Source organism: Mustelus asterias, chromosome 9 (genome assembly GCF_964213995.1).
Source record: "Mustelus asterias chromosome 9, sMusAst1.hap1.1, whole genome shotgun sequence".
Classification (NCBI taxonomy): Eukaryota; Metazoa; Chordata; class Chondrichthyes; order Carcharhiniformes; family Triakidae; genus Mustelus; species Mustelus asterias.
In genome coordinates, this window is record NC_135809.1 from 22,852,419 (window position 1) to 22,870,003 (window position 17,585).

The 17,585-nt window shown below is 40.8% G+C and overlaps 1 protein-coding gene across 1 annotated transcript in view; it reads left to right on the forward strand.

The window, feature by feature from the left end:
* The window catches only part of lemd3 (LEM domain containing 3), a 52,615-nt gene that overhangs the window by 13,637 nt on the left and 21,393 nt on the right, over positions 1–17,585 (forward strand). The window contains exons 2-3 of the mRNA XM_078219806.1: positions 14,264–14,295; positions 15,348–15,414. Of these exons, the coding sequence (XP_078075932.1) occupies positions 14,264–14,295; positions 15,348–15,414 (99 nt within the window). The remainder of the gene's footprint in view (positions 1–14,263; positions 14,296–15,347; positions 15,415–17,585) is intronic.

A 17,585-nucleotide genomic window follows, 5' to 3' on the forward strand; every position in this document is an offset into this window, starting at 1 on the left:
TGTTCAGGAATGTTCCACTGCTGCATAATGTGCACAACTTCCCTCATCTTTTGATGGAAAAGGTTAATATTAGGCTTCATAGCATTCTAAATCTGTTACAGTTTGCACATGCCCAGTACAGGTGTGGTTTTTTTTATCAGAGTTCTTCCTTCCCTGTCGCCAAGTAGTCTAGACAAAGGATCCCTTTAAAACCACCCAGAGAGATTGCTCACTCCTCAGTCTCTTACCTACTTCCTTTTTCCCCAGAAAAGAAGCTGCTACCACAATGACCAGATCATAAAGTGCTGCAGTTTAACATCGCACATTTCACAGGCATAATTTTAAATAACTTTCTTCTGAGCTTGCCCTACTAAATTTATTGTACAAAACCAGATTACAGTTGTTTAAGGATGCTGTAAAGGAAATCGTATTACATTCCCCTTTTTCTGAAGCTACAGTTTTCACCGCAATCAACCATTCAGCTCAGACGGGGCTTTTCAGCCCATCATGTCTGTGCTGGCTCTTTGAAAGAATTATCCAACTAGTGCCATTACCTCTCACTTTCCCCACAACCCCGCAATTTTTTTCTCTTGATGTCTTGATTTTAAAATTCTCATCTTTGTTTTCAAATCCCTCCATGGCCTTGCCCCCCCCTCCTATCTGTTTATTATCCCCCAACCCCACAACCGTCTGAGATGTGTGTTCTTTTGGCCTCTTGAGCATCCCCAGTTTTAAAATTGGTAATTTTACCATTTGGTAACTGTGCTTTAAGTTGCTGTCTCAAGCTCTGGAATACCCTCCCTATACCTCACTGCCCTTCCGCATCACTTTCCTCCATTGTCTGAGACCAAGCTTTTAGCCACCTAACCGAATATCTCCTTGTGTGGCTTGATGTCATACTTTGTTCTATAATGCTGCTGTGAAGCACGTATAATGGCACTATAACTTGTATTCAATTCCTTTTTGAAAGTTGCTATTTATTGAATGTGCTTCCACTGTCCCTTCAGACAATACATTCCAGGTCATAACAACTTGCTGTGTTTTATTTATTAAAAAAAAAGTTTCCTCATGTCGCCTCACCAACGTGTATCCTCTGGGTATTATCCCTTCTGCTGGAAATGGAATAAATGAGTAAAGAGAAACAATCAAGTGCATTGATAATATCAAGCACCTCCACTAAACCTTAACCTTCTCTGTTCCAATAGAATAACCTTTGCTGCTCCAATCTCTCCACATAACAGAAATCCTTCATCCTTTGTCTACCCTGTCTTCAGCTTTGACATCTTTCCTAAAGTGTTGTGTCCAACATTGAACACATCCTAAAAAAATTAGATACAAAATTAATAGTCACGTGGACCAGTGTAGCATAATTAAGGAAAGGCAGCCATGGATCTTGAGGGGAAATCATTTTAAATAACTTGCTAGAATTTTTTGAAGATGTCACGGAGGATTAATGAGAGCAGTGTTAATGTGGTGTTCACGGACTTCCAAAAGGCATTTGATACATTGCTGCACAACAGACTTGAGCAAAATTATTGCTCCGGGAATAAAAAGGAAAGTAGCAACATGAATATGAAATTAGCTGATTGACAGAAAACAGCAAGTAGTGGTCAGTGGATATTTTGAGGAAGGTTTGTACTGGAGTTGTCCAGGGGTCAGTATTGGGACCCTTGCTTTTCGTGATTATATATTAATGACTTAGACCTTGGTGTACAGGATATCGTTATGACATGAAACTTGCAGGTATTGTGAACTGAGAGGAGGATAGTGTAGAACTTCAAAAGGACATAGACAAATTGATGGAATGGGCAGACAGATGACAGAGGATATTTAACGTAGAGAAATATGAAGTGGTTCACTTTGGTAGGAATAACATGGGGAGACGAAACAAAATAAAGGTACAACTCTAAAGGAGTGCAAAAGCAGAGGGACCTGAGTGGACATGTCCATAAGTTATTGAAGGTGATAGGGCAGGTTAATAAAACATGAAGTATCCTCGGCTTTATAAATAGGGGCTTATAGTAAATGAGCAAGGCGGTATGTTGAACTTGTGTAAGATACTATTTTGGCTTTGTCAAAATGAAAGATGCAAATCTGGACTCGTTCATTGTTGGAAGCAATGGACATTGGAAGATTGCAAGGGATTTTATCCTTGTGGGGAAATTGTGTTATCATTGGTGCCAAATCTCTTGATTTAATTTATATTGAAAGTTAGCTTGTTTTATAATTGTGAACTACTCCCTCTGTTCCTTGTTCACAGAGCCTTTTCCAACACACAACCTACATTCAGTTTATGCAGGCACTCTTCCAGCTCACCCCATCATATATCACCAACCAAGCTCATGTTAGTGTTTTTCTCCTCCCTGATCCAAATTTCTTTTGGGAGCAGAAGTAGCTAATTCAGCAATTGAGTTTATTCTGCCATTCAGAGAGATAATGGCTGATCTATGTCATGGCTCCATCCATCTTTGTTAGCTTAATACCCCTTTATATCTTCTTCTAGTGATATGTAGATACACTTCTTCCTCTTTAGCTTATTCCAGCTCAGATTATTCTTGATCATTATTAGAAGCTCAACTTGGTGAGTTTGGAAACACATTTCTTTGTTCTCAACCTCCCCTCCCCAAATCATGGCATCTAACTGCTTCTTGAATGATTCCAGAACTTTTATCTCCATTCCAGAAATTCATTTGATTTATTATTTTTACATGTATTAGTATACAGTGAAAAGTGTTTCTTGTGCACAAGCATACCGTACATAGAGAAGAAAAGGAGAGAGTGGAGAATGTAGTGTTACAGTCATAGCTAGGGTGTAGAGAAAGTTCAACTTAATACGTGGTAGGTCCATTCAAATGTCTGATGGCAGCAGGGAAGAAGCTGTTCTTGAGTTGGTTGGTATGTGGCCTCAGACTTTTGTATCTTTTGCCTGACAGAAGAAGGTGAGAGTATGTCTGGGGTGTGTGGGGTCCTTGATTATGTTGGCTGCTTTTCCGAGGCAGTGGGAAGTGTAGACTGTCAATGGATGGGAGGCTGGTTTGCATGATGCACGCTTTGTAGTTGTAGTTTCTTGCGATCTTGGACAGAGCAGGAGCCGTACCAAGCTGTGATGCAACCAGAAAGAATGCTTTCTATAGTGTCTGTAGAAGTTGGTGAGAGTTGTAGCAGACGTGCCAAATTTCCTTAGTCTCCTGAGAAAGCCGAGGGATTGGTGGGCTTTCTTAACGATAGTGTCGGCATGGAGGGACCAGGACAGGTTGTTGGTGACCTGGACATCTAAAAACTTGAAGCGCTCAACCATTTCTACTTAATTTCCGTGATGTAGACAGGGGCATGCCCTCCACCACGCTTCCTGAAGTCGATGACTATCTCCTTCATTTTGTTGACATTGAAGGAGAGATTATTGTCGTCGCACCAGCTCACCAGATTCTGTCTCTTTCCTGGACTGTGTCTCGTCATTGTTTGAGATCCGACCCACAACAGTGGTGTCATCGGCAAACTTGAAAATCTAGTTGGAGGGGAATTTGGCTATACAGTCAAAGGTGTATAAGGAGTGTAGCAAGGGGCTGAGGACATGAAGCACCAAGGGGCTATGAAGCACCTGTGTTGAGGATGATTGTGAAGATGTTGTTGCCTATCCTTACTGACTGCAGTCTGTTTGGTTAGGAAGTCTAGGATCCAATTGCAGAGGGAGGAGCTGAGCCCCAGGCCACGAAGTTTAGAGATGAGTCTCGGAATAATGGTGTTAAAGACTGAGCTGTAGTCTATGAATAGGTGTCTGACATAGGTGTCTTTGTTATCTAGGTGTTCCAGGGTTGAGTGTAGGGCCAGGGAGATTGCGTCTGCTGTGGACCTGTTGCTTGCGATAGGCGAACTGTAGTGGATCCAGGCAGCCTGGCAGGTAGTAATCGATTTGTCATGAGTCAGAGTCACCGGATGATAAGGCACATTGCCTGGCTTTTCTTGGGTAGTGGGATGATGGTCGTCGTCTTGAAGCAGGTAGGAACCTCCGATTGGTGGAAAAAGAGTTGAAGATGTCTGCAAGTACCTGAGTGCTCGTCTGGGTACCCCATCTGGGCCAGTTACTTTCCATGGGTCGACTTTTAAGAAGGCTGCTCTGACATCGGTAATGGTGACCTCAGATACAGGTTCGTCTGAGGCTTCCAGGATGGCGATCGTGCTCTTGCTGACCTCTTGCTCAAAATGGGCATAGAATGTGTTGAGCTCATCGGGGAGGGGTGTATCGGAACCGGCAATTTTACCTGCCTTCATCTGCCATGCAGACCGTGCCATATTACTTCTTGCAGGAAGACATTTTACACCAGTCCTAAATATATTTTACTGTTATAGTTTACCATTGATAGTATTCAGGAGGGAATCTATGCGTGGAGCCAGAGGAAATGTGCGAGGTATTAAATGAGTACTTTGCGTCAGTATTCACCAAAGAGAAGGACTTAGTGGGTGATGAGTCTGGGAAAGGATGTGTAGATATGGGCGACACGGTAGCACAGTGGTTAGCACTGCTGCTTCACAGCTCCAGGGACCTGGGTTCCATTCCCAGCTTGGGTCACTGTCTGTGTGGAGTTTGCACGTTCTCCTCGCATCTGCGTGGGTTTCCTCTGGGTGCTCCGGTTTTCTCCCACAGTCCAAAGGTGTGTGGGTTAGGTTGATTGGCCATGCTAAAATTGCCCTTAGTGTCATGAGATGCGTAGGTTAGAGGGATTAGTAGGTAAATATGTAGGGATATGGGGGTAGGGCCTGGGTGGGATTGTGGTCAGTGCAGACTCGATGGACCGACTGGTCTCTTTCTGTACTGTAGGGATTCTATGATAGTTTGAGTCATATTGAGATCAAAAAGGTGGTGGTATTGGGGTTCTTGAGAAACATTGAGGTAGACAAGTCCCCAGGGTCTGATGGGATATACCCCAGAATACTGAGAGGCAAGGAAGGAAATTGCTGGGGCCTTGAGAGAAATCTTTGTATCCTCACTAGCTACAGGGGAGGTCCCAGACAATTGGAGAATAGCCAATGTTGTTCCTTTGTTTAAGAAGGGTAGCAAGAATAATCCAGGTAATTACAGGCCGGTGAGCCTTCCATCAGTGGTGGGGAAATTATTGGAAAGGATCCTTCGAGACAGGCTTTATTCCCACTTGGAAATAAGTGGACGTATTAGTGAGAGGCAACATGGTTTTGTGAAGGGGAGGTCGTGTCACACGAACTTGATCGAGTTTTTCGAGGAAGTGACAAAGGTGATTGATGAGGGTAGGGCAGTGGATGTTATCTACATGGACTTCAGTAAGGCCTTTGACAAGGTCCCTCATGGCAGACTGGTGCAGAAGGTGAAGTCGCATGGGATCAGAGGTGAGCTGGCAAGGTGGATACAAAACTGGCTTGGTCAAAGAAGACAGGGTAGCAGTGGAAGGGTGCATTTCTGAATGGAGGGCTATGACAAGTGGTGTTCCTCAGGGATCAGTGCTGGGACCTTTGCTGTTTGTAATATATATAACTGATTTGGAGGAAAATGTAAGTGGATTGATTAGTAAGTTTGCGGACGACACAAAGGTTGGTGGATTTGTGGATAGCGATGAGGACTATCAGGGGATACAGCAGGATATAGATCAGTTGGAGACTTGGGCGGAGAGATGGCAGATGGCGTTTAATCCAGACAAATGTGAGGTAATGCATTTTGGAAGGTCTAATACAGATAGGAAATATACAGTAAATGGCAGAACCCTTGGGAGTACTGATAGGCAAAGGGATCTGGATGTACATACACAGGTCACTGAAAGTGGCAATGCAGGTGGAGAAGGTAGTCAAGAAGGCATATGGCATGCTTGCCTTCATCGGCTGGGGTATTGAGTTTAAAAATTAGCAAGTCATGTTGCAGCTTTATAGAACTTTAGTTAGGCCGCACTTGGAATGTAGTGTTCAATTCTGGTCGCCACACTACCTGAAGGATGTGGAGGGTTTGGAGAGGGTACAGAAGATTTACCAGGATGTTGCCTGGTATGGAGGGCATTAGCTATGAGGAGAGGTTGGAGAAACTTGGTTTGTTCTCACTGGAACGAAGGAGGTTGAGCGGATACCTGATAGAAGTCTACAAGATTATGAGAGGCAAGGACAGAGTGGATAGTCAGAAGCTTTTTCCCAGTGTGAAAGAGTCAATTACGAGGGGGCATAGGTTTAAGGTGCGAGGGGCAAGGTTTAAAGGGGATATACGCGGCAGATTTTTTCACACACGGTAGTGGGTGCCTGGAACTCGTTGCCGGGGGAGGTAGTGGAAGCGGATATGGTAGTGACTTTTAAGGGGCGTCTTGACAAGTACATGAATTGGATGGGAATAGAGGGGTATGGTCCCCAGAAGGGTAGGGAGTTTTAGTAAAGACGGGCAGCACGGTCGGTGCAGGCTTGGAGGGCCGAAAGGCCTATTCCTGTGCTGTTAGTTTCTTTGTTCTTTGTTATATTATTTCTTTCAGAAATAACCTGTAACTTGAAATTGTTTTTCAAGAAAAATGCATGATTTCTTAGTATGTTATATAGTTCAGTCAGATCCTTATTCTTTGTTTCCTTTGAAGATTAAAGAATATGAATTCTCCTAACCTTTCCTCATAACTTAGTTCTCTGATATTCTGGATCACCCTCGTGGTGCTTCTACCTCACCAGGCTTTTTTGTTTCTTTTGTGCCACAGTCACCAGAATTGAAGACGATAGTCAAGTCTCCTGTGAGCAACACGACCTTGGATTAATTAACACATTTTGTATTTTGATAATTTTGTTGATTTCTGCTGCAATCAATGATCTTTGCCAGCCTACATCCCTTTGTAGTTCAGCTTTGTGAATTGCCTTCCACTTCTTCCATTGTGAGTTTCATTTGGTATGGATGGATATGCCAGTTTGAACATTTATTCTAAGGCTTTTTATAATTACAAAAAAATTACAACATGGAAGAATAAAGGCTTTTTGCTGAAGAAATCCCAGTGTCCCTATTTTCCCAAATTTTTGTATTTTTCTCTGCTTTACGCATTCAACTTTATGAAGGTGTAATTGTCTCTGTCTCCAATCCTTCCTGTGCAAAGCATGCTATTTGCTCTCAATTTGTCTGTATAAAGACCTTTCTCCTAAATTTTGCTTGCTCTTCATGACAGGTGGCCAACTTAAAACTATCTTCACTGACTTCCCAGACAGAAGAAATAAGCTTTCCGTATTCATTCCATTAAAATTAAAGGATTTTAAAACCTTCAATAAAAATCCACTTGGCCTTCTCTGTTTTAACTTGTCACAGTATCATTTCCCAGCTAACGAGATTAGATTATTCATTCTCTTCCCCTTCCCTGAAGTTTTCCTTCTCATTTGTGACCAACTTGCTTTGCACAGATTAATCAAATTCATTATGTAGATTAGGAGGGATCTCAGCACTGATCCATGGGACCTTTCCCTAAATTCATTTCCTGGCTTGCCATCACCTCTTAACACCTGCAATGACAGCTTTTTATTCAATTCCCAAGTTCCTTCCTTGACCAACATAACCATGTTGGCTGGTTGTTTATCTCAATGTTTGTGGGGCCATTCTGTGCAAATTGGCAGAGTAGGATTGACTTAAATTTCCTTGCAAAGCAACAGTACTTCAAAAAGTAATTAATTGGCTGTGAAGTGCTTTGAATGTTCTGAAATGAAAGGAAATGAATGTTCTTTCTTAGCTGAACTTGATTTCTTGATTACATTGGAGCCTGTGAATGTTTCAATTTTGATGCTAATCCAGGACTTTAAATACAGGGCTTCCTCTTTGGTTTAGGACCAGGTCTGAGAGGAAACCCTTTGCAGTGTTCAATTTCCCTTTCTTGTTCCCTGTCGTGATCTGGTGATTTTTTTTCCCCCCTCTCTGTTATCTGTTAGAGATTAGACTGCAAAATGTGACTTAACCAACATTTCACAAAGATGGAATTTATCAATAAGGGTGTAATGGGAATAAATATTAAAAAACATTTGAAAATCTGAGCTATATGTTCAAATTGTAAACTCATGTTAGTTGGTACCTACATTTTTTGCCGCTTTATCAATTTTCCCTTTTGGGCTCATAGATACTTTTATTTTGTTTGCTGCTGTACTTGTAGCCTTAATTTTAAAGGATTGGTGTGATCCAGTCAAATGTCCCTATTGTTTATGTGGCTGAGCTTAGTTGTTAAGGCTAAGGAAAATGTAGGCAAGATTTGAAGCCTGCTGGTTAATTCTTTGAGAGGGATTCCTGATTTAAGTTCCACTCCAGAATTGGACACACACTGACACTCCAGTGCAGTACTGAGCGAGTAGTACACTGTCGGAGGTGTGTCCTCTTTCAGAAGTGACATTAAAACAGAGGTCACATCTATTTGGTTGGATGTAAAAGGTCTCAGGGCACTACAATGAAGAAGAGCAGCCTGATATTCCTCAATCAGCATCAAATAAACAAATTATCTTGATATTGTCATGTGCTGTTTGTGGGGGCTTGCGGTGTGCAAAAATGGTTGCCGCCTTTCCTATTTCAAAAGTACTTCATTGACTGTAAAGCTCTTTGAGATGTCCAGTGGTTGTCAAAAGTGCTCTGTAATTGCAAATCTGTGGTTCAAGTGGGTTATCTGTTTTGAGTTTTATTTATTTAGGCCGCCTCCCTCCCTGTAATGTGTTCAGGAGAATATTCCTCCTTAGATGGGTATGCCCTGTGCAATTTGCGTTTTTGTCTTGTATGTGGTTGTTAGTGATGTGTGAACTTTTGAATGCTGGCAATTGATTCAACCATGATGGTGCGGACTTTGGCCAATTTCTTCCAATTTTGAAATGAGATAATGGTTGGCAACAGATCTGATTTATCCCACACTAGTGAATTTTGTGAAAGAAAACTTATGCACTTAATCTCTATTGGAAGGTTCAGCATTTTAGTTTTCAAAGGAATATTGGTGGCACAGACACTATATAAGATCCAACATGAAATGCATTTGGATGCCCTCATAGTCGCAGCACAATTGTCCCTAATTTGGCACAGAATTGCAATCTTAAAGAGAAACCATATAGAAAAGAAAGACTTGTATTTTTATGACCATGGGATTTCCCAAGGACTGTGAGCACACTGGCTTCAGCAGTAATATACAAGAACGTCATCAACTCCACTTTCCTGCCTCATCCCCATAACCCTCAGTTCCTTTACTGATTAGAAATCCGTCTTTCACAGCCTTGGACATACTTAATGACCCAGCCTCTATAGCCCTCTGTGGTAAAGAATTCCACAGATTCACTACTCTCTGAGAAATGTTTCCTCATCTTTGTCTTAAATGGGCAACCCCTTACCCTGAGATTATGTCCTCTGGAAGCATCTACCCTATCAAGCCCCCTGAGAATCCTATATGCCTCAATAAAGTCATCTCTCATTCTTCAAAACTCCAGTGAGTACAAGCCCAACCTACTCGACCTCTTATAAGAAAATCTCTCCATACCCGGGGTTAACCTAGTGAACTTCCTCTGGATTTCCTCTCGTGCCAGTATATTTTTCCATAGATTAGGGAACAAAAACTTTTTATAGTACTCCAGGTCTGGTTTAACCAGTGCCTTGAATAGTTTTAGCAAGACTTCCCTATTTTTATATTCCATTCCCTTTGAAATAAAGCCCGCATTTCATTTGCTTTTCCTATTACCTGCTGAACTTGCATACTTACCTTTTGTGATATATGCACAAGGGCTCCCAAATCCTTCAGTGCTGCAGCTTTCTGCAGTCATCTCCATTTAAGTTGTTTAAATTAAATTTTAATTGTTAACAGTTCTCTTTTATATAAAAAAAAAGCAGCTCTTGTCTCCACTGTCCTTGCAAATAACTACCCCCATCTCCAGACTTTTTTTAAGTCCTTGAATGTGCTGTCATCTTCAAATTGGTGCCCATCTTCTGAGAATTCTTATAACCGAATCCTTCCAATCTGGTTTCTGTTCCTGATACAGTACCAAACCGTTCTTAAACAACATGCTATGTGACTGTGACAAAGGTTAACTATTTTTTCTCATCCTTCTCTACCTGTCTGCAGCCTGTGACATGGTTGATAACACTATTCTCCTCCATTCTTGTCAAGCTGAGTGAGACTGCATTCTCTTATCTATCCAATCATCATCAGAGTATGCACCATGCTGCCTCTCAGCAACATCATCTAAAAGTACAGCGTTAGTTTTCACATACACGGATGACACCTAGCTGTACCTCACCACCACCTCTCTCTGACTCCACTGTTGCTAAATTATCAGACTGCTTATCCATCATACAGTACTGAATGAGCAAAAATTTATTCCAATTAAATACTGGGAAAGCTAAAGCCATTATTTTTTGCATTCTCTAACTATTGACTCCATCCCTCTCCCTGGCAACTGTCTTGAGACTAAACCAAACTGCAACCATTATTGACCCAAAGATGATCTTCCAGTGACACATACGCCATCACTAAGACCGCCGATTTTGTCCTCTGTAACATTTCCTAACTTCACTCTGATTTGCGCCTTTGTTAATTTTTTTTTACTCCATTCTTAAAGTTACAGAGCCAATGCTCAGACTGGACTGGGCAGACCTGAATCCATTCCTTGCTTGCCAAATTCAAATTCCAATTGAATCCAAATCATGGTCCCCCAAAGAGAAACAAGCAAGATCCGAGCTGACAGGATAAAGCATTTCACCCCATCTTGGGCTTGATCTGATGCTTGATCTTAGCCAAAAGGCCGGTTTCAAGTTCTCTAAGACATGTTACCTCTACTCCTTTACAATTGCAATGCAACAAAAATCATTGATCCTTTCATCTGCATTTATGCTTTATTCTGTATTTCGTATTGGCTTTGATTATTCATCTTTAAACCATGTTGGGGCAGCATGGTGGCACAGTGTTGCACTGCTGCCTCACAGCGCCAGGGACCCAGGTTCGATTCCCAGCTTGGGTCACTGTCTGTGTGGAGTTTGCACGTTCTCCCCATGTCTGTGTGGGTTTCCTCCAGGTGCTCCGGTTTCCTCCCACAGTCCAAAGACATGCTGGTCAGGTGCATTGGACATGCTAAATTCTCCCTCCGTGTACCCGAACAGGCGCCGGAGTGTGGCGACTAGGGGATTTTCACAGCAATTTTATTGCAGTGTGAATGTAAGCCTACTTGTGACTGATAAATAAACTTTGCTTTCATTGGGAGTTTTCGATGGCTGAGTGGATTATTTACCTTTCATTGCTAAACATGATGTGCCAACAAATGATTGACTTTTTCACCATGCTTTATAAACCTGTAGATAACTAATATTGTATGTTGCTTGTTTAACTACAGCTGGCTTTAGGAATGGAACTGTGGTTGCTATATTGATTTCTAGCAAGTTGGGATACTTCTGTTGGAAAATTTCTGGGATAAATTTGGTAAATGGGCATGTCTCTTTGGAGTCTTCTGACAGTTCCACATTGTGTGTCAGTCAACGGCACAGATCAAGATTGTCAAATGCTCACTTTTTGGCAAAATTGTCTTGTTCAATATCTTGTGTATTGTAAGCAGATTTTTAACAAGTCTTGCAGATTCTGTGATCATTATGTTTAGCTATGTTTCCCCTCTTGTGTATCACTGTTATAATTTGACCATTGTAGATGTCATCTTCAGTATAGTGGTGTCAAGTCTTGTACTGTATGACTCTCTTTTAATGAGTGTCGACTGTCTGCATACTGTCATGTAGCTTCTTGTGGTAGCAAGGCCTGGAAGGAAACAATTATTCCTGGTCAACTGGATTGGATTTTCATGTCCTGCAACCAAATGTCCTTTCAATCTCTTTGGCGATGGTCTAAGTTAACATTAGATGCAACAAAGTTTGATTTGAAACATGACAGTAGGATTGACAATCAGTAAGTACAACTTCTGTTTGTGTCTTAGCTTGATCAACTGGGAGAGTTGGACATCTGTAAGAACTTGCAAGGAAACTGCAATATATCAAAAATTAATACCCCTTAATCATACTGAGGCATAAATTGGAAGGAAGTTTTCTCAGGGAAATGTACGGAAGAAATGTGGCAAATTTTCAAGGAAAATTTGTCTGGAGCTCTGCACGGCAATGTTCCGGTGCAACAGGGGAGTTATGGTAGGTTACAGGAACCGTGGTGCACGAAAGCTGTAACGGATTTAGTCAGGAAGAAAAGAAAAGCCTACAAAAGGTTCAGGGAGCTAGGTAATGTTAGAAATCTAGAAGAGTATACGTCTAGTAGAAAGGAACTAAAAGAGGGAAATTAGAAGAGCCTTGGCAGACAGGATATAGGAAAACCCCAAGGCATTCTACAAGTATGTGAAGGAGTAGGACCTATCAAATGTGATGGTGGGAAAGTCTGTATTGAACCGGTTGAAATAGCAGAGGTACTCAATGAATACTTTGCTTCAGTATTCACAGTGGAAAAGGATCTTGGTAGTTGCAGTGCACACTTGCAATGGACTGAGAAGATTGAGCATGTGGGCATTAGGAAAGAGGATGTGTTGGAGCTGTTGAAAAGCATCAAGTTAGATAAATCGCCGGGACCGGATGGGATGTACCCCAGGTTACTGTGGGAGGCGAGGGAAGAGATTGCAGATCCTCTGGCGATGATCTTTGCATCGTCAATGGAGACGGGAGAGGTTCCGGAGGATTGGAGGATGGTGGATGTGGTTCCATTATTCAAGAAAGGGAGAAGAGATAGCCCAGGAAATTATAGACCGGTGAGTCTAACCTCAGTTGTAGGTAAGTTGATGGAGAAGATCCTGAGAGGCAGGATTTATGAACATTTGGAAAGGAATAGTATGATCAGAAGTAGCCAGCACGGCTTTGTCAGAGGCAGATAATGCCTTACGAGTCTGAATTTTTTGAAGATGTGACTAGACACTTAGACAGGGGAAGATGTGGTTTATATGGATTTCAGTAAGGCATTTGATAAGGTGCCCCATGCAAAGCTTATGGAGAAAGTGAAGGGGCATGGGATACAAGGGGACGTTGCTTTGTGGATTCAGAACTGGCTTGCCCACAGAAGGCAAAGAGTGGTTGTAGATGGGTCTTTTTCAGAGTGGAGGTCGGTCACCAGTGGGGTGCCCCAGGGATCTGTTCTGGGACCCTTGCTCTTTGTGATTTTTATAAATGACCTGGATGAGGAAGTGGAAGGATGGGCTGGCAAGTTTGCTGATGACACAAAGGTTGGAGGTGTTGTGGATAGTGTAGAGGGATGTCAGCAGTTGCAATGAGACATAGATAAGATGCAAGACTGGGCGGAGAAGTGGTAGATGGACTTCAACCCAGAAGTGTGTGGTGGTTCATTTTGGCAGGTCGAATAGGATGGAAGAATATAATATTAAGGGTAAGACGCTTGGCAGTGTGGAAGAACAGAGGGATCTTGGGGTCCGGGTTCATAGGGCGCTCAAAGCGGCGTCGCAGGTAGAGGCTGTGGTTAAGAAGGCGTATGGAATACTGGCCTTCATCAATAGAGGAATTGAGTTTAGAAATCGGGAGATAATGCTGCAGCTGTTAGGACATGGTCAGACCCCACCTGGAGTACTGTGCCCAGTTCTGGTCGCCTCATTACAGAAAGGATGTGGAAGCCATAGAACGGGTGCAGAGGAGATTTATGAGGATGTTGCCGGGATTAAGTGCTATGCCTTATGAGGATAGGTTGAGAGAGCTAGGTCTATTCTCCTTGGAGAGGCGATGGATGAGAGGTGACCTGATAGAGGTGTATAAGATGTTGAGAGATATTGATAGAGTGGATTCTCAGAGGCTTTTACCCAGGGCTGAAATGGTTGTCACGAGAGGCCACAGGTTTAGGGTGCTGGGAGTAGGTATAGAGGAGACGTTGGGGGTAAGTTTTTCACTGAGGGTGGTGGGTGTGTGGAATCGGCTGCCAGTAGTGGTGGTGGAAGTGGATTCGATTGAGTCTTTTAAGAGACTTTTGGATAGGTTCATGGAGGTTAGTAAGATAGAGGGTTATAGATGAGCCTAGAAGGTAAGGAAATTGTTTGGCACAACTTGTGGGCCGAAGGGCCTGTTTGTGCTGTAGCTTTTCTATGTTCTATTCTATGTTCATACGCTCAGTCAACCATCTTACCTGATTTTTCTTTTTCTGTGGGAGGAAGGACAAATCAATGCAAGTATTCTTAACTTGGGAGCTGCCAATATGACATCTAATATTTAAACTGATCCACGTACAAAGTTTTTAATGGACTTATAAGAACCATACAGCATGTTCTTTAAAATGATTTAACTCCTGAACCTGTTCTTTAAATATTCATAGCGTTTAATGATTTTATTTTTCAGTAAAGTCTCAGTCATTTGGAATAGATGATAAGGTAAGTCCTGTTCCTTTTCATAAATATAGGTATTTGTGGGGGAATATATTTCAAAACAAAATAAAAATCCATTGTCTCTCCAGAAAATCACCCTCTTTCACACCTATGCAATCTTTGGAAAAATAAAGCATATGATGTGGATTTGATTTACATGCTAAGCAGTTTTAATCTGCTGCTGAGGACTTGATCTCAATTCATTATCTCTCTGGGAAAATCACCATTATACTGTCTGTTGACAGGAAAGGGTCCCAGTAACATGTTAATAGTCTGGATAATGCTTTAATGTTGTTGCTTCCGTAAAACATAATAGATACGTCATATTCTCTTACAATACCTTCTTTAACTTTGGAGACTATACAAGCTGTAGAACTGTTGTTCTGAACCAACATTATGAACTGTATAATGTTGAGTGGTGAGAACAATATAACGGGTGAATTAAGGAGATCGTGCAAGGAATATTAGAGCACAAAACTTAAAAATTCTAATCTGTTCCCCAGCCAGCTTTAGGGTATTGCTATGAAATTGCCCATTCTACCTAATGACACACTCTCATTTTCTACAAAATATGGCCATTTAGGGATATTGAGGATCTTTGCAGTTTGTAACAATATTCTACAATAAATGGGGAAATATGTAACTTTATATGCATATTGTATCTCTTTATAGGGACAATTTATGTCTTTACTCTTATTTAGGAATTGCTGCCAAGTCTTGCTTGGAAAAATTATGTGGGAATAATAAAAGTATACTAAATATACAGCATACATATGCAAGTAGACTAAATGTGTATTTTTTTCCCAAAACTCTGTACTGCAAGTAAAATTATTGTGGTCACTTTAAGGATGTTAGAAAGTAGAGAAAATGCACCTATTGCTGTGGGAAGGAGAAATACCTTTGAACTCTTGCCTTTTAACTTAAGTGCCTTTTTTCAAAGTTTCTAGAAGTCTTTACAATTGACTTCTCTAAAATGGTGTCTCCATCTTTTAAAAAATGTAGTGTGGTTGAAAGCTGTAGAGAAATGCCAGGTAATTTTTGAATTGTACTTCATTTAGGTTGAAGAAAAAAGAGTAATTTTGATTATTCTTCATAGACTGCATGATCATCTAGCAAAAATAGCAGGTAAGATCTTAACATTTTTGCATTTTTATATCATTTGATTCCTATGATTGCAAGCTCAAATCCCAACACAGCAGCTGGGGAATTCAACTTCAATTAAATAAATCTGGAATAAATCACAAATCAGTAACAATAATCACAAAATTCCTGAATTGTTGTAAAAACCCACCTGATTTTGCTAATGTCCTTTAGGAAAGGAAGCTTGTCATCTTACTCAGGCTGGCCTATATTTGACTAATTAGCTTTAATTAGACCAGCATTCAAGAATATGTAGGCAGCTGATCATTTTCGGCTTCAAAAGCCCAGTGCTGACGCAGAGTTCCTCTGTTTCTATAATGTATGTGTTAAATTCCTTTTTAGGTTGCTAATGGCAAATTTCTGTGTCTGCAGGGTGTTATAGGAAATCATGAACAAGAGATTACTGTTGAACTTGGATGTAATTCACAATTACTGCACGCTGATATTTTTTATCTGAAGACCTTTCTACCAGTGTTACTAATATACTTTGACTAAGCTTTGTTTATTGTAAGGGTGGTGATTTGTTTCATTATCAGTTGATCAGATCCTGTGATTGATATTAAATTTTACTTCTGGAACTCCATTTATTCACGACAATTAGAATTTGACTTCCTGACACAGCTACGTTTTATTTTGAAAACCATCTCACTTCACAGTATTGCAATTGATTACAACCTTTTTTGGTTTGCCTGCATAGTGTATATTGTGGTTCAAGATATGGGTAATGAAAAACATACTAAAAGGTCAAAGTTAAATTTTCAATTAAATTATGGCAGTAAACTTGTTCTCAAACTTGTGCATTTCTTCCAGCACACCACCAACACCTCTCTTCCCCCTCCCCCATTCTGGAGGTAGACAAACAGGAACGCTTTAAGCACTGCAATATTGTGTCTTCTGTCATTACTGTATGGCTGTTTTGTGCATTGTTTTGCGTTGTAGCCTTACCCTGTTTCCAAAGATAAAGGATAATCTCTCAAATATATACAAAATAGTTGAACCCAACCAAAAACACTAACATTTCAATCCTGACATCAAACTTGACCAAAATATATTTTTGTAATTCAATTTGCATTTCCTTGTAAACTGCTGAATAACTTAATTATTTGTCAAACTGTAACAAATGTAACAAATATAACACTCATCTGACAGAGTAGTGCAACAGTGATAAACTTGCACTAACAGATCAATCATTTCTATTCTGTTTCTTGCCTGATTTATTTCTTCTCTAGTCCCCCAGCCACAACCAATGAAAGTTATTAAAAACATTGTGTTGTGTAGCACGTGGCTGGCCTGCTACTGACAGTTAATGCTTCATGATAAAATATATAATTACTTATTTGAATTAAAAGTCTTCTCTAACAACATGTACCCTTACTCATTATTTGCTCTTTTACTTACTTTATCAATAATGCTGAAGTGTGCTACATAAATAATAATAAAGCTAGTTTTTGCTAATGGCTGGGAGTATAGCAGGGTCCAACTTGTTAATCATTGTTACTCAACATTTAGGTCAAGCAGAAAGGATGATTGTCATAACTAATGGTGTAAATGTGGTAGATGAGCTATGCTGTAGGGAAGTTGTCATTTGTGCCAATTTATGCTTGTCCTGGTCTACAGGTGCTTGAACACAAAGTTAGCTGGCTTATCACATGACCCTCTCTCCAGCCACCAGTGACCCAAATATGGTCATGGTTAGTGGGTTCCAGTTGTAACCTGATTATCTCATGGCTGAGAATTTCCTTGGTCAGAATCCTTTTTCTGAAGTGATTGTCTGACATGGGTTTCCCATCCAGTTGAGTCCAAGGATATTGGGGACAGGAGATGTGGTTCATTCACATTTCCTAAAGGTAATTGATTGTTTCAGAGCTTTTGCAGACTGTTAGGCTCACCTTCTTGGATGTAGGGGTACAATAATGCAAATGTTCAGCCTTCTTTGACTGATTTCAAGTCACTGAAACATAGCTTTAGTCTTTCTAAAACTTCAGTAAGTAATTTCCAGCTGGTAAATTAATAAATTTATTTTTGATAAAATGTAGTTTCACAACAGGTGAGAGAGAAATGGGTAAGCTCAACCGTATGGTCTGCCCTGTGGAAAATTAACCTGCATTAGAATCTTGTTACCTCATAAAACGAGTTTCTCAAAACCATCCTAATAC